This window comes from Crotalus tigris, unplaced genomic scaffold (genome assembly GCF_016545835.1).
Source record: "Crotalus tigris isolate CLP2741 ecotype Arizona unplaced genomic scaffold, ASM1654583v1 scf7180000018829.1913635, whole genome shotgun sequence".
Classification (NCBI taxonomy): Eukaryota; Metazoa; Chordata; class Lepidosauria; order Squamata; family Viperidae; genus Crotalus; species Crotalus tigris.
Window position 1 is genome coordinate 1,522,543 of NW_024097219.1, and position 24,057 is coordinate 1,546,599.

Sequence of the window (24,057 nt, forward strand, 5' to 3'; positions counted from 1 at the left end):
ATATAGTAGTATGTATTTTATGTCTTGCTTTGTTTTAATTGAGGAAGCATTGAAAACAAAATCTCCACCGGAGGTTAAAACGGTATAACCCATGTTCCCATTTCAGTAATGTGTCAGGTGGAGGTAGGTTGAGATCTGAAGGTGCAGAATGCAGGATAAAGGTCAGTTATAGTTTGGTAGTGCCAAAGATATTAATTTATAACTTCGTTATGTATAAAATGTATACTCATACATATGTGCTTATATGAATAAGGTTAGGAATTAAGGAGGTTGCTATCATAAACTGCATCTCCCTCTCCTGTTTTATAAAAAGTAAATTAACCACACTCATAATTAAGTTGTTCCCAAATATGACCTCAGATTTATTCTAATAGTTCCACTTCATATTGAAAATATGCAATATGCATAAAAAACAGATATTTGATTAAAATTTCATCATATAGGCTGATGTTTTAGTAGAACAGAGGTAATATTGCAAGTAACTGATCCTGCCTAACAATAACTGGGTTTCTGCACTTTTTAACTTAATGTAGTGTTTGGAGGTAGTTACTTGTACATTATATTGGTTTTGTGGGCTCAGCATTAGTTATAGTACCAATAGATTTCTAGGTGGATTAAGTGTTGATTCTGCAGGTATCCAAGCTTGGGACTTGGATACCTGCAGAATCAACTACTTCATATGGAGCCTGTTGATCCAATGTGCACACCGTGGGTAGGAACCCTAAATGGAAAGAGGAGAATTTCAAGACTTCTAAGATGGTTGAAAGGTTTACCATAGTCAGTGGGATTGACCGTTGCTGAGAAGTCTTAAACAGTCAAGAGGGAAGCAATTCCCCTCATCCAGGTTGTTGCAGATCATCCCATGAAGTTTCTGCTACTTGCTCAGACCTGAATTCTGACTGAAAGGAATCAGATAATCCAGTTTGTTTTGGACATAAGGTACTATTACATCCTTCTCCAGAACTGGGAGTTTTAATAATGGATAATAGTTTTCTAACACGGCAAAATTAAGGGAGGGCTCCTTCATGAGCAGGGGTATCACCACTTTTTTCAAGGAGGATAATACTAATTCTTCACCAACCTTGGCTTACCTCCCTGACACAGCTGATAACCCCTCACCTTCTTCCTGAAGGGACCAGGCAGGATTTCTGTTCACACGTGGGAGAACTGATACTCTCCATTTCACCAGAGTGTTCAGAATGAAATGAACTATGGATAACATTGCAAGACACTTACCTCTGTTACTTCCATCGATTCTGTCCTTTTGGCAACTAGTTTTGAGCAAGTGTAATTTTATTGGCAAAATGTTTTGGGCTTGTGGGCAGATTTTTCCAACTCTTGCTAGACAAAAGGAAGTGGGTCATACTGCAGGGAAGTCTGTCAGCAAAATAAAGACAGATAAGAATACTTCACCACACTTATCACTAGGGCATAAACTCAAATATGAGCTTGTATGGGTTTGTTTAAGCCCATTCCTATCTTCCTTCACCAATGCTCCTGGTGTTTCATTTCGCAGAACTTCTTAGTAAATTGCTGGGCACCTTGGGATGAATGAGCAGGAGAGAGAGCACTCAAAAGCCATCTTGTCAAGCACCTTGGTCAGTTGAAATCCATGCAAATCCATAAAGTATTAGGGTTCTACTCTGCAGAATTTTGAGGTGATGATTAATGTTAGGCACACACCAATGGCAAAGACTACTAATCTCATCCTCAAGCATAGATTACCAGCAGTTGCTCCAAGGTGAATACTTGATATGATGGGTGACTGCTTACATCTATCAGACCAGACATTTATGTTGGATGCAAATATTTTCAACTGTTTTCTTTTTGTCTCCACTACGTCATCATCAAAAACTTTTGCTGTATAAGCTAGAGTTCAGTAGCATGGCAATTGTGGATACCATAGCATATGGGATTCTAGCCAGGAGTAAGAGTAACTCCTAACAGGCAAACGTTGAAGAAGATGGTAAAGCTACTGGCTGCATCCTATTTGTTTTCTGGACTTATGGGGCTGGGGGATGCAGATGGAATCCTCTCTGAAGAAGTGAAATTGATGTTTAGGGGGAAAAGATACATAACCCTCCCCCAAAGAAATAAGAGTTTGTGATGATGATGATGATGATGATGATAAAGACGATGGTGATATTGTTGAGCTAGGAAACAATGAAAGATTCTATCCCACATTGTTCCTTTTTGAAGTCTGTGAAGCTGTTTCTCTTTTCTCTCAGTTGTAAATGCAGAGAAGAAGCGCCTTAGAAAACCAAGTAAGAGGCTTCTAGAATATGCAGAGGAATATGATCACATATTTGCATTGAAGAAGAAGAAAAAGAGTCAGGAATCATTTCAAAAGGTGGGTGTTGAATTAAACTAGGAATTTATGAAAATGGGGAAAACTTAATTTTTTCATGCCTAAAAAATTAGGACTAGAATTCAAAACAGGAGCAAGTGTCTTGAGTGGGGAGAAGCAATTTCCTCTTCTGACTGCAGTTTCTGATTAATGTGTAAATACACAGGTAGTCATTTCGTGACAATGATGAAAAAATAACTTTACAACCAGTCCTTGCATTAAACAACTTGTGCAGGTCTGTAAAGCAAAGAAAGGCTGAAGAAAGATTATGAGCACACTCTTGGTTTCACTTAGTGATGGCTTTGCTTAACAACTGAGTTGCTGGTCCCCACTGCAATAAACAAGGGCTATCTGTAATAGGAATGAGAAGGGATGGATAGTAAATATCAATAAATGACCCAAGCACTCCCAAATATTTGACTCCTCCCACAAAGGAAGCTTTTTAATATAATAAACTACTTCTAGATCATGTTTGTTTCCTACAAAGGAATAGGATTTGGGTATATCAGCAGTTAGAAAATTGTTCACAGAAGTATTATAGTACTTGCCAATCTACCTTGAGTACATCATGTTTAATCTCTAAACTACCATCAGATTACTGTAGTTCTTTAAATGTATAAATAGGGGCGAGAGGAATACATTTGGTTATGAATAAAATAAAGAATTAAAAGAGTTGTTTTAATATCTCTGGTTTTTCCTCAATATGTAGCTTTTTTAATCATCATTAAAAACAGTAAAATAAACCAATTGTATTTTTAAAATTATAAGTCTTTTTTTTAAAGTACGTATCTTATGGAACACAGGGAGTTGCTTTTGTAAATAGCATCACCATGATTATTTTTTTCCCCTTCATTCTTAGAACTGTCTACTGGCTCTCCATGATCCAAAGTCATCAACTTATTGCTTCCCTCATTCCCACTTAATGGTTATCGTTGGTCAGAGAAGAAAGTCAGAGAAACCTCTAGCCTAACAATACTTTTATCATGGCATGTAATTTATTGGGGGAGAGAAGGAATATTAGTTATGGAAATACCATGTAGTGGAAACATTGTGCCTTCATTATTTCTCATTTTAATCTTAAATCTTACTTTAAAAAAAAGTTTATGCCTGCACAATTGCTTTCCCTTTATTTTCATTGACTGCTATCTAAAATATGCTGAAATATGGTCATATCCTATATAGCTTTGCTCATGGTTAGCACTGATTCCTGGTATTGCTGTGACCGTTATTTCTTTGTTGATCACTGCTAATAGACAAGTTCTCTGGAGAGGTCTGAAACCAAACAGAAAAGCAGCATTGAGAAACATGCACGTAATAAACATCTGGAGCAGAAGCCCTTGGACTCCATTTCATCTGCTTCTTCATCAAAAGAATCTCCTCCAGTCCTTGAAGCTGAGCGTCCTCTATCAGATGAGCCTGATGCCCATTCCAGGGAACCAAGATTAGAAATGCCAGTTTTGACGTTATCTTCACCAAATGTGTTGGAATCTGTTTCCTCTGCTGCTGATTCCCATTCACAGGGAGAAGAACCAATAATGAAACCAGGTATCAAGATACATTTTCTGTGTAACTCCATTTGAAAATCTAAGTTATTGCACGTAATATTTATTGGGTGGATTTCATTTATACCTTGCCTTTCTACCCAGGCAAATATTGAAGTAATATAATTTAAATAAACCAAACAAACAAACAAATCCCATCCCACCCCAGGTTAAAATTAACATTAAAATAGGTATCAGAAATATTTAACAACTAAAGGTTTTGAGAAAGAGAAAGCCTTTATAAATTGTGTAAATTATTCTTTTGGAAGCATTCCACTTCACAGTTTTACTTGTTTAAAAATATTACTTACGTATATAATTCTGTCTGCCTCAATGTTTATAACTCTGGCAAAATGCATAAATACAATTTTCAGACTTCTAAAATATGTCAGTTTATAACGGGGGTTTTTTGGAATGTTTTGAGAATTACACTAATTACTACGTAAAGATTGAAAAACATTTTAATGTGAATATGGAATGTATTCTACTTTATTGTTTCCAGGCATTTCTGTTCCACTAAGCATAAAAAAATCACTGTGGTACTCTTACATTTTCTAACTTGCTGTTAAGAGGAATGAATCCAGCCAGATCTGGAATTTTTCACGTTTGATGTGGCTTTAGTTTTTCTTACATCTCCCTTTCCCCGAGAGCCATCAATCCACAGGTAAAGATCCTTTAGGTCAGGGGTGTCAAAACTCGCAACATCACGTGACGTGTAGTGACGTATTGCAACTTTTTTCCTATTGCCGGCAATGGGGTGGGCACAGTTTTGGCATGATGCATCTGGCCCACGGGCTGCGAGTTTGACATCCCTGCTTTAGGTCCATAAAACCAGTGCTTTGCAGTATATTAAGAGTATAGAGCAGGAATAGGCAACCTTGGCTCTTTTATGACTCGTGGACTTCAACTCCCAGAATTCCTGAGCCAGCTATGCCAGTCCACGAGTCATAAAAGAGCTAAGGTTGCCTACCCCTGGTATAGAGGTTTACTACTGTATAGGAGGGCTCCCTAAACTTTTTGCCATTGCACATCCCTTTTAGCATAATCTTAATGTACACAACTCCCCTAAAAATCCAAACACCAAAACGAATACAAATTAACAATGAAAACAATACAATGAAACTTTAGCAAAAGTGAATTTATTATTTGGGGGTTTTTTTCCCCCTTCAATCCTGTCCAATTCCCAGAGGCTGCCTGAACCTGCAGTTTTCTTGGCAAGGTTTTTCACAATTGGTTTCCCTTTGGCTTTTCCCTAGGGCTGAGAGGGAGTGACTCTCCAAGGTCATACATGGTGGAAGAGCATTTACATCCAGTTCTCTGCAACCCAAGGGTATTAACTGAATCATTGCTGGAACTGGACCTTGCATAGTAGCACTTTTCTCTCAAGTGGATTGTACAAGTGGGAATACTGACATTTTAACTTGTTTTAGATTTTATAATAGAGAAACAAGAAAGTGTGGTGATTGGGCTTCAAGGAGTTCATTCACCAGTAATTACCGAAGTTGCAGCTGCAGTTGAATAATTTGGGATATTTTAATTTATTCTTGGTTTTTTTCCCTTCTGTTAGGAAAAATGCTTAATAAATTATACCATTATTCCAGTTGTTTGAGGTTGTTTTTTTTTAATCCAGCGAAGTTACTGCTATATATACATTTTTCTTTAGGAAACTTTGAGAGTAAGCGCCAGCGAAAGCCAACAAAAAAGCTCTTAGAAGCCAATGATTTGGATACAACATTTATACCAAAGAGAGAGTGGACCTCTATAAAGAAGGTAGGTTGATCTTTCTTTCAGTTTAAAAACAATACTTAAAATTTACTTTTACTTCAGTTACTTTTAAGACCTGGTTATGTAACCAGGCCTAGGGCTTCCACGGAACCAGAGACTTTTCTAGATGGCTCCATCGTTAAGGAGATGTTTTTTATTCTCCTTCACCTATGGTTTGTCTTTTGGGTTTTTATATTTATTATTATTGTTTTTATGCCTGTACTTGCTGTTCGTATATGTTCTGTTGTAAGCTATTGTGCACCACCCAGAGTTGCCTTGTGCACCTGTATAGATTTGATCAATCAATAACACTCCTTTTTTATGACCCTGTAATCCCTTAATTAAGAATAGAGTTGACTGGATGGAGCTGAGCATTAGTGGCTGGATGCCCTTCCTGATGCCATACAGAGTTTGCAGCAGATATATTTTCTTTTGCCCTAGGACAAAGGATTGAACTCTCAACCTTCTGAGTGAGAGCCAAGAGTCTTCATCACTAGGCCACCACACTACTCAAAACATTAATCAATAACTAAATAAATTACAGAAGTATAAAATTTTAGACAGCATATGTTTGATTAGCACATAGGAGCTGATGGGGAAAATCCATATAATATAATTCAGAAGATGATGTATGGTATTCCCATTGCATAGTCTCTTAAACACATGCGCATACATGGACAGGGGTTTCACTACTACATGGTGATCTTGAATTGTGAACTATTTGGTAAAGAAACCTGGATTGGAACTGAACTGCCTTTGTGAATTGTGCCCATTCTTAGGAGTCCGATATCACTAATTGGGCATGCTCGATGAAATCTGAGTCCAAAGGGGAGGGGTGGGAGTGGAAAAGTCATCCTAGAAAAGACCATTCCTAGTTTTCGAGTGAGTAAAGCTAAGGGAGGGGAGAGATACTTTTTGTATGAAGTTGTTACTGCTCTCTGAACCTGGATGCTTCCTTGCAGAAATTTCAGTGCTGGAAGAAAGTGGAGTTTGCTCTGTTATATGTATACTGCTAGACAGTAGCTTTCCCTGTCGGTGTTGGTGGGGGTGCTCTTTTCTTTTTAGTAATTCCTTGATTAGGCTATTGTTTATTCCTTGTTTGTCTAAGTTGCTACTTCCTTGATTAGGGCATTGTTTATTGCTTGATTATTTGTCTGGTGTTACTCCTGATATCAATCCCTGTTCATCTGGGTATTGACTGCTGGTGGGGAGATATTCTGGTATGACTTTTCGTTTTTAGTTTTTTAATTGTTTCTTTTGAATGATGTTGTTTATTTCTATGTCCCTGTTGATTGAATACCAAGCTTCCAAGAATTCTGTCATGTTTTTGGATTTAGCTTTGTCTAGAATGCTGACAGTTTCCCTGTTGAAACCAGTATTGAGTCTGTCTATATGTTGTGAGATTAAGGTACTTCCTTCTTAATGTGTCTTCTTACTGCTAGTTGATATTCATGGATGCACTCTGCTAGTCTTCTGCCTATCGGTCCTGCATAGTGACTGTTACAGTTCTTACTTTTTAAAAAAATATATTTCATTGATTTTTTGCAATAACATTCTTTAGTGCTTAGTAAACAGCGTGATGTCTGGGTTCATATATTTAAAAAACTATCAATAATAATTAATTTCTATAGTTCCATAATCAGTATGTTAATTAATGATATATTTCTTCGATCTTCTCTTCATTCAATAGTATTCTCCTTTTGTCAACATTAAACTAATATAATTCTTAAAATTTTCGATACATATAAAGTTGGATATAAACCTTTTTTCTTATATTTGTACAAATAACAGTAACATCAGCATATAGCATTTTTTCTTATAAAAGTCATCTTATTAAGTCACTATATGTCCTGTTTTCAAGATTCTTATTTAAGCTTAATTTCCCCTCTGTATTCAAACCATTCTTATCAGTCATAATTTTCTCAAAGTTAATAACCTTTAAATATCTAAACTTTTCATTCACATGCACCATCCCAATATTTTTACATTTCATATATTATAAAAAATACGATACTACTTGTATATCTTATCCCTCTTACTGCAGGGACCCCTTTATATCCATAATTTATCTATTCTTTTAACCATATTCAAACAACTGTTTAATCATATAGTACTCCATCTGGTAAGTCGAATGAAATCTCTTGAATCTAATTCTAGCCTTCTTTTGCCAGGTAGTTTTCCAAGTCAGTGTGTTCAACTTGCCAGGGGATTCTTTCTGTATTTTTGTAAATGTTGTTGGGAATAGGAAAGACAAGTTAGATAGGACTTGTGTTTGTTGTCTCCCCCACTTTAATGATTCTCCTGGCTGCTCTATAGTCCATTTGTTTGATCTTTCCAATCTTCAAGTTTATTTTGAAGCCCTGAAAAATAAGATATCTTTTCCATTTCCATTGTGGCAAAATTGTGCAAGTTTTCTTTTCTTTGTATTAAGATGTAGTTCTCTTCATCTGTAGCTTCCCTCTTTGAGTCACTGTCCTCTGGTTTGTGTTCTGTTATCTGGTTTGTTTGTTCATTCTTTGTCATCATTTTCTGAGAGATTTTTACTTGTAAGTTTAGGTTAGAAATGTGCTCATTTATGTCGTCAATGTTTTTTTTAATCTCATCATGATTTGAAACCATTGTCATTTGAATCTGTCGCAGTATTGCATAAATTTCCTCCTGGAAAGTATTTGCCTTGTCTTGAAGTATTGCTCCTGCAGATCTCTGATGTTTCAGGCTGGGGCCTTGAGAAGGAGATGTTAGGTGTGGTTTTGTGCCACTTTTAGATAGGTATGCAACATCCATTTTATCTTTCCCCTCCAGATATTCTTTCACCCGTACCATAGTCTCTATGTTTAGCCTTTCAAGCCAGCCAATCTTAAAGTCCAAACAATCAAACCTTATATAGTTCTTATTTTTATATATGGTTTTTATACTTCAATACTTTTCCAATTATCAAAGCATCACTGAAAGCAGTATTTTATAACAGTTCTTCTATTCAGGGGTCTTACAGTTTATCAGCCAGCCAAAATTGCAGTCCAGAATGTTTAACCATCTAGTAAAATTCCCCCCTAGAAGATTAGCCAAGAGTCAAGTTTTTTCTTTTTCTGCAAACAATTCTTGAGCTTAACGATCACAGCTCAGTAAGTATTTATAATCCGAGAAGGTCAGCAGTTTTTAAAACAAATATAGTTCTCAATCTGTAATAGGTGGTTGTTGCTCTATGCTCTAATCCTCCACTTGATGTCAGTAGCTATTCATTTTCCAACTTTTAAAACAAAGAGTTATTTTTAGTAATTTCATCAATACTCTTTCAGATGTGAAATCTTAATGACTTTCTTAATTTTCCGATTTATCTAGACTGTAGTTTATTAAATTTATTTCAATATATTTCTGTCTCCCATAAAAATTAAATTGCCGCTTCCGTCTATGGAAGGGTGGGAGTGTGGTCCTTTCCTTCCCACTTTTGGAGGATTTTTTTGCTTCTTGGGGATCTTTTCCAGTAAGTCAGTTACAAAATAGAAAAAAGAAGATCGATATTCTCACCCAGTTCCAAGCACGCTGTTCACCGTTGTTCTGGTTAGTGCTTTTGGACTTTGGCTGCTGGTAGCTTGGATTAGTCACTGATGTGCAGCTAGCCTTTTTCCTGTCGGGTTAGAGGGCTTCCCCTGGATCAAATGGATTGACCACCATCTTTCCGTGATCCATAGGGGGCCCCTCCTTCTTCATCACCTCTCCGGGGCAACTTTAGACTCATTTAGGGTCCCCTGGCAAGGCAAAACCAGTCATGGGGTGTGAAGCGCCGTAATTCCTCGACTGCGTTGCTACAGCGCAAAACCAGAAGTCGACTGTTACAGTTCTTTCACTGTTGTATGTTGTACAGGTAGTCCTTGACTTATGACACCAACTGGGACTGGAATCTCAGTCACCGAGCATAGTGATCATTAAGCTAGATGCCCATTTGACTGAATTACTCTGACAGGCTGCAGGAATAGAGCTAGGATTTTCAGGGTCTGACCTTTCAATATTTAGAAAATTAAGAATACATTATGTAGTATATATCCATGTCATCCCACTGTCCAACCCCACTTCTGCATCTTTCTTATTTAAAATAATTTGTAACATATCAAATGGAACTACATTTTTAGACAAACTTAATAAAAAAATATATCCTTGTAGAACAATATGTTTTCATGTTCTAAATTATCAATGATGCTTATCCACAGTGTTCTGAGGCTGGTCCTTTGGATACTGAAATGCCTGAGTTTTATTCTACATCTCGGCTTTCAAATGCTGTCGAAGGTAAGCAGTACATGCATGAGTAAATAATGCTAAACTGAGCCAGGATTTGGAATTGCATCTCAGAATCCATCAGCTGTGGTGTACGTATGACCCAAGTGTAAACTGAGCTCAATAAAAAGAACTGTATTTTTTTATCTCATTAGACTGAACTGATTTAAAATGAAATCTTGGCTCTACCTGGAATTCCTCAGGAACATTCTGAGGAATAATTCAGGAACATTCAAAAACATGAACATATGAAGAGAAGGAGGTTGTGTGAGAATCAGAAGTCTTCTCTGACTTAACTTTTGAGAGGTTCAGCTCCAACCAGATTTTTTTTGGTTATGTTCTAAAGGATGAGACATCCACAGCCAGTTGAGGTGATCCCTTAATTTTGATATGTAGTTTTCAAAGAGATTCTTAAACCACTGCATTTATCTAGAAGTAAATTGTCTGCATTAAAGATGAAATGCCCTACAAAGGAAGAATAGGTAGGAAAAATATAATTCCACATTTGCTTGATTGTTTGTTTTCATATACAGAAATAGTCAGGTATTCTCATCTTCTGGTCTCTCCTTCCAGCAAAAACAGTAAGGAGGAGGAGAAAGATGATGGAAGGGCAGTTGCATTAAGAATGGAAGCAGAGAAAAGGGACATAAAACACTATAGAGATTATGGGGGGGGGGGAAAGGTTACTAGACAGAGAAGAGAAGCCTGTTAAAAGAGTTAAATTTTCCAAGCAAATAGAGTGCACCAAGCAATGGTTGGTCTTTCAAAGTCACTTACACCTTTTCAACAACATCGTTTGTAACTTCTGACTATAAGCTTATTTAAAACACTGTCCCACTATTGTTCTCTGATTGAATGCAGTTTTTAGGTAATTACTTAGACTCTGCTAATTCACAGATAAAATATTTATTCCACAGTGGTCCTACAGAATTGGTATGGTGTGCCGTTTATAAATTGACAGACACATTTTTCAAACTGTTAGAACCAAAATATGGAATACATATACATTGTCATTACCACTTTCTATATAGCCACCGAAGAGGAATCAAAATTTGCTGAAGTCCTTTTTGCCCAATTAAAAGAAGGTGCCCTAGATTGAATTATGGTATTCAGTGCTGAGGACCAGGATGCTGGAATTGTCTTGTGGGGACTGGGGATGCCAGAATTGTCTACTGGGGACCGGGGATGCCAGAATTGTCTTGTAATTCCATACAGCTCCAAATGTGTGGTCTTCCTTGCTGCAGCTCCTGAAAAAGTTCCTGGGAAACCGAGGAAGAGAAAGCGGCAGCGACGCAGTTTGGCAGCAACTCCCTGTAAAAAAGAAAAGAGTGACAGTACCCAGGAGGAAACTCCAAACATTGAGGTACTGCTAAGCTTTGTATGATGTGACTTTGCAGTTTTGATTGCTTTTCCATTGAATAAACTTTTGCTATATTTATAACAACAGCATATAAGAAGGGACATTTTAATTTTCCTGCTAAATTAGGCACTTGTTTTTAAAAATCCTAATCGTGTTCATTTTAAAGGATATTATTGAAACAAGTCATATGATCAGGGTAAACTGGGGGGGGGGTTGGGTAATTTTGTTCTGAAATTTGAGCGGTGTCCAATAATAGTATCTGTTGTTGTTCAGTCACTGAGTTACATCCAACTCTTTGCAACCCCGTGGATCACAGTATGCCAGGCCCCCATCTTCCACTGTCTTTTCAGTTAGCCCAGACTCACGTTTGTTGTGTCGATGACACTACCTAACCATTTCATCCTCTGCCGTCCCCTTCTTCTTTTGCCTTCAGTCTTTCCCAACATCAGAGTCTTTTTCAATGATTCCTCTCTTGTCCTTTGGTGGCCAAAATATTTAATCTTCAGCTTTAACACCCGTCCCTTTCAAAGAACAGTCAGTGTTGATTTTCTTTAGGATTGACTGATTTGATCTCCTTGCAGTCCAAGGGGCTCTCAAGAATCTTTACAGTGTCTCAGTTTTTTTTAACTTTATATTGATATAAAAGCATATACTTTATAAAATGTTTCCACCCCTTTTATGCTGTGAATGGTGCTGTCATTTACTTGATTTTATTTTAAAAATGAAAATGTTCACATGAGTGGAAGAATTAAACTCATTTGTTAAACTTTCATGTGTATGTAATGGCCGATGGAACATCTGGAAACCTACTAGGGATACATTAAATACGTGGTTTTGGTTGGTTTAAAATCTCTACTTTTCCTTCTTTTTAAAGGGTGATGGATCTCATGGAGTAGCTGGAAGCCCAAAGGAAACTACTGAGGAAGAAAATGAACCTGGGTTGCCTTCGTCCAAAAAGATGCAGGGGGAACGAGGTGGAGGAGCTGCTCTCAAGGAGAATGTGTGTCAGGTAGGAGCCTCCAATATTGGTCCTAACATAGTCAATGTGAAGGTGGCTTGAGACAATTAGATAACCAGAAACATTCCACGTTCAATCTCTTTGCTTATCCCTTCTGTTTCTCCTATATCTGTTACTTTTAACTCCTAGCTGAGTTAAAGGCTCCCTATATATTCATAATGATTTCTTAAGCTTCTTGCTCCCATTTTTTTTTTTCTCATGGAATAGTGTGCACTCTCCTTGATCTAAGGATTTCTATCAATGAGATCCATTTTACTGCTACTAAGTTGTTCATTACTGAGTACCTGCTTATTCCTCTTGGTCTTAATACATGGCATCATGCTATTTTCTGGGATCTCTTCCCCCACTCATCCCACCTTAGTAGGTTTCAGTTTAAAGCTCTCCAGATGAGAGTTGCAAGGTAATTTCCAAACACTTTCTTCCCCATTCCTTTGTGGGTCAGCTTACCAGAATCCTTTACTTTGAAAATAGGTCTCATTATCTAAATATCAAAATTGCTTCCATTCCGCACTGTCTGCATCACAGATTGCTCACTTCCAGTATTTTTTTTCCTTACTGGGCTATGCTCTACAACAGGAAGAAGTGAAAACACACACACACCTGTTTCTTCATTTCCTTCACCCAATCTATCTGTATTTCATAGCACCTTGTAGTGTCTTCAAGGCTGTGACTGGTTGTGTTGCCTGCTCCTATGTAGATCGCTAGAAAGGGATATTTTTCAGCAGGTGTACCAATGGTCCTCAACATACATCCATAACAGAACCTGTCCATCACAGTCATATGTCATAAGGTGGTTCACTCATATTATAAAATGCAGTCATGTGACTGCAGGATGCTGCAAACTGCTGTAAATGTGAGCTGGTTGCTGGGCACCCACAATATGGTCATGTGACCGTGGGTGAGGGGATGTCACAACTTCAGAACTAGGTTGTAAGATCCCTTGGGAGCTCCCTCATAACTTTGAATGGTCACTAAGTGACTTGTCGTAAGTCCAGGACTACCTGTAAAAAAATTGGGGAATTGTTCCATTATTTTTGCTCTTTCAGTAAGCTTCTTCTGGGAGTCTTCTTGATGCTGCAATCCCGTTGTGAATATTTCCTATGTCTGATTTAAAAATTCTCCATCTTCCCTGATAACCCAAGTGGTAGATAATTTGGCCTTCTCTTCCAGAGGAGAAGTCAGCTTACACTTATAGCATGTAGTTGTTTGAAAGGGGAGGAAAAAAACCAAATATGACATATCCGCAGCAGGTCATGAGAGCTCCTCACTGTCGCTATGTTCCAATAAGCAACAAACAATTTAAAAAGTTTGTTTCTGACTAACTGGCTTTCCATGTGTCCTATGAAGATGCTCTACCTGTACCCCAGCTAACAGAATTCCAGCTACACCTCAACATTACTCAAGAAACATTAAGCAAGCAAACACAGGAACACCCAGGAAGCAGCCAGTAGCAGCAGCAGCAATCAGTCACTAGTTTATCCAGTTTTTCCACTCTTCCAATTTTCCTTTCCCTCTTTTCTGCCTTTTTCCTCTTCTCTATTGAATTCCCCTGCCTAATAGCTGTCAGCTCTTCTTATTTATTTGCTTAGTGACCTCTCTGGGAACTGGCTCCCTTATGTTTCAGTGTATAAAATGTTTTCCTATTGACTTTACAGTAGATAAGAAATGCAGGGGAACACATTTGTCAGGAAGAGGAGATAGAGGAATTAAGCTAAATTTCGTCTTGTAGAATGGACTTAAATTTAACTTTTGATATCTTTTAAATTACTTATGTAATCTATCTACTTAAGAAAATGTATTGTTGAATATTTTTAAATGAAGTTTCAACTGGTGTTTTGTATATTATTGTACATACAAAAAAAACAGCTTATGATGACATACTGTTCATTTACATGCAGATCTGTGAAAAGCCAGGTGAATTGTTGCTGTGTGAAGCTCAGTGCTGTGGTGCTTTCCATCTGCAGTGCCTCGGGCTCTCAGAAATGCCGAAGGGCAAGTTTATCTGCACTGAGTGTTCCACAGGTACAGTACTGGGTGGACGGAAAGAACTTACTCTCAAGTGATGCTGTCTATCAGCTTGACAGCCTTCCAAAAAGGGCTGGACTAATTAATGGAAAGCATGGGGAACAAGGTCGATTAGCCTTGATGACAGTGTGACTGCCTCTGAAGGACATTTGCTGGAGGCTAGTGAGCTTTGTAAAGTTGGCTGGCCACTGTGAGAATAGACTGCTGGATGACATAGTCCAGTGGTCTAATCCAGGAGGGCACTGCTTAGGTTCTTATATTCTTAGGTAAACGTTTGAACTTGTTGCAAACAAGTGGTTTTCCTATAGGGAACAGATGTTCTTGTGGTCAGCTGATCTAGACTAGAATATAATTGAGCTTTTTTGAGACCTTCTCTCTGAATGACTACTTAATTATAAACTTTGGCTGTTGTTGCTTCTGTATTTGAATGATCCATCTCTTGCTCTTGATTTCTCTTAGGAGTTCACACGTGTTTTGTATGCAAGAATAGCGGGGAGAATGCAAAGCGTTGCTTGCTTCCTCTGTGTGGCAAATACTATCATGAAGAATGTATACAGAAATACCCTCCTACAGTCATGCAGAACAAGGGCTTTCGCTGCTCACTGCATATCTGTATGACGTGCCATGCTGCTAACCCAGCTAATATTTCTGCATCTAAAGGTACATCAAGTTTTACGTACAGGGGACTTCTTTATGTAGTCAGTTGAGCAATGTCAAAATTTGGAGCAAGATGTGGGTTTTATTTGCAGACATTTAGAGAACCAATAGTTTTTTTAAAATTGAAATTTGACTTGTATTATTATTTCCCAGACATACTAATTTTTAGACCTGCAATTCAATATATTTTCTTTTTAGGTCGCTTGATGCGTTGTGTGCGGTGCCCTGTTGCATACCATTCAAATGATTTCTGCCTTGCTGCTGGGACAGTGATTCTTGCTTCCAACAGCATGATCTGCCCCAATCACTTTACCCCTCGAAGGGGCTGTAGAAACCATGAGCATGTAAACGTCAGCTGGTGTTTTGTTTGCTCAGAAGGTAATGCACTGTTTGTTGGATGTGAAGCTTTTGTATAATATTTTAATTATATATATTTGTTGCTGTATTGGAAGACATCTCTGAAGATAGGAGTGTCGTGGATGTATCAAAAAAATAAAGCAAAAATATTCTAGATATTATCCCCATGCAAAGTCTGATAAAACTAAATCTTAACAGAAGATGTTAGGGCTTGATTGATCAGAAACTTCATTTATATAACTGTTAATTTTTATTCTGCATTTTTTCCTGAAAAGCATAAGGATGATTCCTCCCTGACTCCTTTATCATCTTGTGAACTATTTGTGGGTATACAGTAAGATGAAAGATGCTGGCCAGTCTAAAAGCAATCCCAATCCTGCAAGGGCATTTCTACACAAATAGTTGTTGTGGCATTAAATACCTGCATATTACATTGCCTTTAAGGACTCTAATTATAAATCTGTTAATGATGGCGACTTGGTTCTGATGACTATGATAACCCACCTTTCGTCCTTATAGGTGGCAGCCTTTTATGCTGTGAGTCGTGCCCTGCTGCGTTCCATCGGGAGTGTCTGAGCATTGACATGCCAGAGGGGAGCTGGTATTGTAATGACTGCAAGGCTGGCAAGAAGCCACACTATAAGGAAGTGGTCTGGGTGAAAGTGGGGCGTTACAGGTGAGTGAAAGAAGCAATTCACGTTACACCTAAATTACTGATCTTGTTCCAGATATAATCGGAGTCTGTCCATTAGAACAGCGGTCCTCAACCTTTTGGACAACAGGGACCGGTTCCATGGAGAGAGGTTTTTCTGCGGACTGGAGAGGGTGTGGTTTCGTGTGCTGCCTGCATCCCGCGAATGGAGCTTTGCTTGTTTGTGCAGACCTGTTGTTGGGTTCCCCTGCATTAGAAGAACTCACCATCATCTTTATATTGCTGACTATTAAGCTATCTTGTTTTAACCTCTGTTTTTGCGACTGAGGCTTTCATACTGTGAAGACAACATGTAAAGCATCTGGTCTTGTCCTACTGAGTTGGAACTGAGTTAGCAAGATGATGCGTATCTTGAGAATAGAAGTTGCAGTAGACCCAGCTATTCATTACTTTACCTTGCGTTCTTTATCATCAGGTGGTGGCCGGCTGAGATTTGCCACCCTAGGACCATTCCTATCAACATTCAGAAGATGAAACATGTCATTGGTGAATTCCCTGTCCTTTTTTTCGGATCAAATGATTACCTTTGGACTCACCAGGCTCGAGTGTTTCCTTACATGGAAGGAGACGTGAGCAGCAAGGATAAGATGGCAAAGGGAGTGGATGGCATTTACAAGAAGGGTAACTTACTTTAATTCAATCTAAGGAAATGCTTAAATATCACAAAATCAAAAAGTATTTGGCCTATACTTCTGTCTTATGTGGTATATCAATTTACCTTATTATTTAGTCTCAGAGCAAAGGTAAGCTAAAATATTGACAATCTGATATTTTTTATCACAGTTAATGAATCTGCCTGTAGATTACCTATAAAAATGTGTCAATTTTGTGCAGGAGTTCGGCATGTTATTTATTTATTTATTTATTGTTGTTGAAATGAAGCCACCATAATAGTATGGTGCGTCTCCCTCTTGAAGGCTTGTAATTTGTCTCTAGCCACCGGCCATACAAAGCAAACTTTACATCTTCATTCAGCCTAACTTCCTCCTTGATTCACACAGAGCATACTTCATTTTCCAAACTGCCCTGATCCACATATCTCATTGATGATGCTAGAAAGATTAATTTGAGTTCAAGTTTTGCATAGCTTAGGGTATGTCCTCCTTTTTATTTTTAGAGCCTATTGCACATTTATTCACATATGATTCTTCATACAAAAATCTTGAGAAATGATCCAGATTGCCAGAAAGATATATAAAAGTGTGTGTTCAAGTGTAATTAAAAAAAGCAATTCTCAACTTAGCTTTACAGGAAGCTGCTGTAAGATTTGAAGAATTAAAGGCACAGAAAGAACTGCGTCAGCTACAAGAAGACAAAAAGAATGATAAGAAACCGCCACCATACAAACATATTAAGGTGAGAATGCACAACATAAGAGGTCTGATAATACCTTAAACGTAATTGAGTGGTTAATGAGATTGATTGTATGTGACTTTTGCAAGCCTTAATTGGATATTAAGCTTTAGTTTTAATCAGGAATTGCTGTCAACTAGTACATATATTTCTTGCTTAGCTTGATTTAAATTTCTACGTTTCTTAATATCCAACTACCCTATGGAAAGTCAATACTGGATATAAATTTAAGGAAGGAAGGAAATCCTTGCAGTCTTTGCTATTGTACCCTAACACTGTTAAATGAACCACACAAGTAGATTCCCAAACTTTTTGTCCCATTCCATCCTATGCAAATTAGCTGTTAGCTACACTGAGTTGAATTTTGTGCTTACCAAATAACCAATAAATCTGTATAAGGGAATCTCCTGGTTCAGCAAAGATATAAATGACTGCAGAAATAATACATATTATTTATACAACTATCTGTCTATCTGTCTGTCTGTGATTGTAAGGCCAACCATCTGACAGCCATTATACAGTCACATGGAGGAAGTGAAATATGTAATATTTCTTCTGGTAAGTGGTAGTAATAAAGCACAAGGTACTCTCTGCAGTTATAAACATTTTTTTAGTAACATTGTTTCCTCATCATTTGTGATGCCCAAAATAATCTTTCAGTGAATTTCAGCGTACTGCCAGACAGTGAATCTGAGCAGTGTTTTCAAAATGTACACTTCCTAAGACAATGGATTTACTTGGAATTGTCCATTTCTGTTTGTAGGTAAACAGGCCTGTGGGCAAAGTGCAGATCTTCACAGCAGATTTGTCTGAAATACCACGTTGCAACTGCAAGCCTGCAGATGAAAACCCCTGTGGCTTGGATTCAGAGTGCATTAATCGCATGCTGCTCTATGAATGTCACCCTGCGGTTTGCCAAGCTGGAGAACGCTGCCAAAACCAGTGTTTCACCAAGAGGCAGTATCCAGAAGTAGAAATCTTCCGTACTTTAGCACGTGGCTGGGGTTTGCAAGCTAAGAGAGACATTAAAAAGGTACTTTTGCTTTTTAAAATTTTCATTATAGTCACCAGATATCTAAAAACTGTCATACTTTTTCTAGCTATATAGAGGTTAAATTATGCAACAATGGAATCTTAAATTACATCCCTCAAAATTAGTGTTTGTCAACAGTTCCTGAAATTGCTTATACTGATTGCCTTTCCATGTCAATTATTTCTTTTTTCCAATGTCAATTATTTGTCATACAAATTCTGATTTAAAAGACACAAATTTTCTATGGCAGCTCACTGTTTCTGATACCCATGTTATTACATCAAGTACTACTGAATATTCATAATATTCTTAAACGGTACTATAAATAACATGATCCTAAATTATTGCATTAGGAAATAACTGAACAAAATATGTTTCAGTATTTGCCAGTTTTAGTGTAACAGTTACTACAGATGCTTCAATAGTCAGGTTTTTGTAAGTGTTTACAGTAGCCTGAAAAAGAAGTGGGACACTGTTAATCCTTAAGCCCATCTAGGCTTCTTAGAGTTTGATGGAATATAAATATATGAATATATAATCTCCAGGTAGCCCAATTCCAAATTGTGAGAGCTCTAAAGTTCAAAAGTAGGATTTTTATTGATTATGTAAGTAAGTTGGTTATACTTCACTTATGTTGGTTACCTATGTGACAAATATATAGGCTGCTTGTGTCTCTCTAGCAGCCTCATAGCTTCTGGATTTTCAAAAACAACCATGTGTAGGCTTATTCTTATAGTAAGAGTGAGAACATTATTGAACATGAAACAGATCGGTGCCTCCTCAGAGTTTTTTCAAAAAAGTAACTTGGAATGTTGACATTAATAAGAACTTTTTATTTTCCTAGTTTTGTAATCAGAGCACTTACTTGTTCTTCCATTCCTGGGAATTTCAGGGTGAGTTTGTGAATGAGTATGTGGGAGAATTGATAGATGAAGAAGAATGTCGGGCCAGAATCCGCTATGCTCAGGAACATGATATCACCAACTTTTATATGCTGACTTTGGACAAGGTGGGTAAAAACTTTTTGTGTGCTGTACATTGAGTGACAGGTGGCTATATAAAAACAATTTTGTTTCAGCATTTGGAGTATTTAATAGAATGTTAGAAATCCTTAAAAAAACAAAAACAAATGCTCCTTTGTTAGGTTTGGGTGCACTGTGCTTTCTGAACTGTTCAATTTGTCCACCTTTGTATTTTTAAAAGTACTCTACCTATAAAGCTAGTCTCAGCTAAAAAAGATTAAAGCTATGTTTTTAATAGGTGTTATTCCATTTGGTGATTATAGGATCGAATAATTGATGCTGGACCAAAGGGCAATTATGCTCGATTCATGAACCACTGTTGCCAGCCAAATTGCGAGACACAGAAGTGGTCAGTGAATGGAGATACTCGTGTTGGGCTGTTTGCTCTTGTAAATATTAAAGCAGGTCAGTATTTCTCAAAAAAGCTTTCTCTGAAACATTTGGGGTGTCTTAAATGCTTAGCTTTTGATGTCTGTTGATGATTATAAAGCCCATTAGAAAGATATTAGTGTTTAGGAGATAAGATGTTCAGGTGGATAGTTTGGCCCTGAGTACATGGTCAGTCTGCTAGACAGAACTGACTCATCCTGACTCCCATCTGCAATTTTTCTTTTTTCCTTTCCTTTTTCTCTGTGCATCTGCCTGAAAGATGGCAGAGGACTGTTTGCCGCAGATGCATGGTTCTTCATTTTTTTTCTCTAAATAACCCACAATGAAGGTTTTTTTCTGCCTTGTGTCTTCTTTTTCCCCTTCTCGGCTACTTTCTTGCATAGTTTTTGATGCTAAGGTTTTTTTGTTTTTTGTTTTGCTTGATTGAAGAATTCCTGCCTGCCTTGTCAGCATTAGCAAGACTACACTTCTCCAGGAGCCTATAGAAGTCTTGTAGCTGCTGAAAGAGTTCTGAAAGGAAGAAAAAAATGGTATAAAAGGAACAGTGAAGAAACACAGATGCTTTATCTAGTGGGATTAGGTTCTACAAAGGGTTAATCTCTAATAATTGCATTATTAACTCATAGATACTGCTTTGTGTGGCAGTCATCTGTTAGAAAAAAACATGTTACAGCTATACTTCAGAAACAGTACTGAGATAGGTCAGTAAATCCTGCCTAACACAATAGAAATAGATTCCCCTCAGCACTTTTAATTTTTCTTCTGGTTTTATTTATTTATTTATTACATTATTGGCCGCCTATCTTACCTTAGGGTAACTCTAGATGGCTTACAATATGAAAAGATAAAACTACATGAATAAAATACTCTAAAAATATAAAATACAATAGCTAAAACAGGGGTGTCAAACTGCCGGTCCATGGGCCGGATGCGTCACCAGGAAATCGCACCCACCCCATTGCCAGCAATGGGGAAGAAGCTCTGATATGTTGCGCAATGTCACATGACGTCGCAAGTTTGAAATGTCTGAGCTAAAAGATGGGGAGGGAGGGAGCAGGATGAACAGGAGGGAAGAGGGATGTGATATTAATCTATCAACCAAAATGAAGCCCCTCCTTTAGAACCCAAACTAACTGTCAGAGCCAGATTTTTAAGCCCATGTGGAAGGTCAGGAGGGTTGAAACCGATCTCACTCCGGGGGGCAAGGCAGAGAAGGCTCTTCTGAATCCTGCCAGCCAGAATACCGTGACCAGTGGGGCCCATAACATGCCTCCTCTGCGGGCATGGGTGGGGTAGGCCAATCCCAGTGGAATGAGATGATCCCTCAAGTAACCTGGACTTTAAAAGTGATTGCCAATACCTCAAATTGCACCCAGAAGCAAACTGGCAGCTCGCGGAGCAGTGGTGTTACATGTGCCACCCTTGGAGTCCCAAGAACTGCCTGTGCCGTGGCACTGTGCACCACTATAGCTTCCAAATGCCCCATGTAGAGTGCGTTGCAATAGTTCAACTTGAGATGACTAGGGCTTGAATGACTGAACACAGAACTCCTGATCCAGGAGAGGCCGCAACTGAAGCACAACTAAAAGTTGCACAAACACTCTGGTTGACTTTTGATCTTTTCATTCTGTTGTTAGATACTGAATCTCGTGCACAAAAAAACCTGTATGTCATCATCCGGGTGGGTCTTACTGATTTCTTTCATTACCAGGGACCGAGCTGACTTTTAACTACAACCTGGAATGTTTGGGGAATGGGAAAACAGTTTGCAAGTGTGGAGCACCAAACTGCAGTGGCTTCCTTGGAGTGCGGCCAAAGGTATAACAGTCTATCTTTGGATACTTTTCCTTAGAGGCAGCTCCTTTAACCTTAGGTATACGGCATGCGCAGAAATTGTTTATACTTTTGTAGTCCTCTACTATTTGTGTAATTAGCTCCTGCTGATAAAAGCAGTATCCCTATTGTCTATTCTGCATTTTTAAACAAGCTGAGAGTAGAAATTAAAAAGAAAAAAAGCCATGGTGGATTCAGCCACCAGTTCGCACCACTTCGGTCGAACCAGTAACTAATTTTTTGTTGCCCAGAACCAGAATGGACTTCGGAAGCGTCATCCACACAGAGAACCGGTTGTTCGCATATTTGAATCCCACCACTGAAGAAAAGCAATTCTGCTCCAAGAGACTTCTGCTCCAAATCTTTTGATTTTTCACATTCCTTTTCCTGAAGCAAAAGTCCATCAAATATTAGCTCTAAAATATCTCAAAGCAAATCTAGTTTTTGTCAGATCAATAATTTATGGCGATCTTATATTTATTTCAAATATAAGATTAGTTCCACATCACCAGATGAAGCTAACATGTTTTGTTTTCCTTGGAGGTGTACACCTACTAATGGACTATCCAGAATTAGAAATCTCATTATGTATCTTAGTTAAACGAGTTAAACAAAACTAGTTATACGAGAACAGATTTTTTTTCCATCCTGATTTTTTTCTGTCTTCAGAATCAGCCACCTGCTACAGAAGAGAAATCTAAGAAATGTAAGAGGCGGCACGGAAAGCGCAAATCACAGACAGAAGTCATGAAAGAGAGGGAGGATGAATGTTTCAGTTGTGGAGATGGTGGGCAGTTGGTTTCCTGTAAGAGACCAGGATGCCCCAAAGTCTACCACGCTGACTGCCTCAATCTGACTAGACGACCTGCAGGTCAGTAATATAGTCTCATATTTGGTTACTGCAGAAAGTATTTCCAGGATGAAAATGGTAACTCATATACCATGCATGTAGGGAAGACAAAGGAACATATTGCTACATAATTGGCAAAATTTTTGTTTGTTAAAATAGGTTTAACATACTTTTCCTTTGAGGTGTACTGTGATAATTTTTTTTCAGAGAAACATCTTGTGTTAATGAATCAAAATCGAGGATGAAGTTAGAAAATGAAATTCTTTCCTTCATATATTAAGTGCAGTACTAATTTAAAAAAATCTTTTGGATGAATTGGAATCGATTATCTCCCCTATACCTTTTTTTTTTTTCATTAAAGTATTCCACTTTAACAAGCTTTTAAATACAGTCTGTTAAATGGTGCAGTTACAACTCCTGTCTATCCAATTTGATTCTCTTGTAAATGGTTCCTAGAGTTTGAAACAAACAATTTAAATGTTACCTGAATTTATCATTAGAGTGAATTAGAATAAAGAACAAAGACAGATCAGAAGAATTGAGGAAAAGAGCCCAGGGTAACCAGACATATGCTTACAAGATGTTAAAACACTAATTCAGTGATGGCGAACCTTTTAGAGACCGAGTGCCCAAACCACAACCCAAAACCCACTTATTTATTGCAAAGTGCCAGGGCCGCATCAGCATTGTGATGCCCTCGGGGGGCATGGGGGTGTGGCCCACTGGGTGGGCATGGCTGCGGTTGTCACGGCAAACTTGCTGGGCATGGCTGGGGTGGGCATGGCCACCTCGATGTTGCTCATGGGGGGATTCCTGTGGGGGCCGGGCAGGGTTGAGGGAGATCCAGGGGGTCTCTGGCAGATGGGATGGTGGGTAGGAGGCCCAGCATAGATGGGGGGAGGCACGCAATCCTAGCTGGGACTGGGGGGCCATGGCACCTATGGGGATCCGGCTTTCCCTGCTCAGGGTGGCCTTTGGCTTGCTGGGTGTGGGCGTGCTCTATCACTTATACTTGAGCTGGCTGCTTTGCCTCCTTTGTGCTGGGTGGGGCTGCCACTCCGGGCAGCGGCCGTGGCCTAATGGACCTGCGCAAGTTGCTGGCAGCGGCAGCATGTGTGCCCACAGAGAGGGCTCTGAGTGCCACCTCTGGCACGCGTGCCATAGGTTCGCCACCACTGCACTAGTTGAAATCCACAGGAGGTTATATCGCTTCTAACTTTTTTTCTTGAGGTGGGAGAATCGGAAATCTTTATGTCTCTAGTTAAACTCTGTCCTCCTTAAATTCCCTTTAGCCCATCCCTAGTCCTGTAGGGTATAAGCTGTTTTAGTGAAAAAGCACATGTGTTCCATTGGATTGTAGTGACTGGTTGTGTGCGAATGTTGCCTTGAAACTCCAGCACTCTAGAAGCACGGGTCTGGAAAGAACCTCATCCCTGTATTTGAGAGAGAAACAATATACCTTTGCAAAGTGGCTTTTTTCAGTGCTCCCCTCCCTGTAGTACTAAGCACAAATACTTCAGGTAAAG

The 24,057-nt window shown here is 38.5% G+C and overlaps 1 protein-coding gene across 13 annotated transcripts in view; it reads left to right on the forward strand.

Moving 5' to 3' along the window:
- Positions 1 to 24,057, forward strand: part of NSD1 (nuclear receptor binding SET domain protein 1) — an 80,797-nt gene that overhangs the window by 48,863 nt on the left and 7,877 nt on the right. For all 13 annotated transcript variants that reach the window (XM_039356797.1, XM_039356802.1, XM_039356798.1 and 10 more), the window contains 17 exons: positions 2,229 to 2,350; positions 3,601 to 3,892; positions 5,552 to 5,658; positions 9,858 to 9,933; positions 11,166 to 11,284; positions 12,156 to 12,290; positions 14,198 to 14,321; positions 14,784 to 14,984; positions 15,180 to 15,359; positions 15,858 to 16,014; positions 16,466 to 16,671; positions 17,294 to 17,406; positions 18,167 to 18,436; positions 19,329 to 19,445; positions 19,722 to 19,863; positions 21,560 to 21,666; positions 22,351 to 22,552. In XM_039356797.1, coding sequence (XP_039212731.1) covers positions 2,229 to 2,350; positions 3,601 to 3,892; positions 5,552 to 5,658; positions 9,858 to 9,933; positions 11,166 to 11,284; positions 12,156 to 12,290; positions 14,198 to 14,321; positions 14,784 to 14,984; positions 15,180 to 15,359; positions 15,858 to 16,014; positions 16,466 to 16,671; positions 17,294 to 17,406; positions 18,167 to 18,436; positions 19,329 to 19,445; positions 19,722 to 19,863; positions 21,560 to 21,666; positions 22,351 to 22,552 — 2,670 coding nt within the window. The remainder of the gene's footprint in view (positions 1 to 2,228; positions 2,351 to 3,600; positions 3,893 to 5,551; positions 5,659 to 9,857; positions 9,934 to 11,165; positions 11,285 to 12,155; positions 12,291 to 14,197; positions 14,322 to 14,783; positions 14,985 to 15,179; positions 15,360 to 15,857; positions 16,015 to 16,465; positions 16,672 to 17,293; positions 17,407 to 18,166; positions 18,437 to 19,328; positions 19,446 to 19,721; positions 19,864 to 21,559; positions 21,667 to 22,350; positions 22,553 to 24,057) is intronic.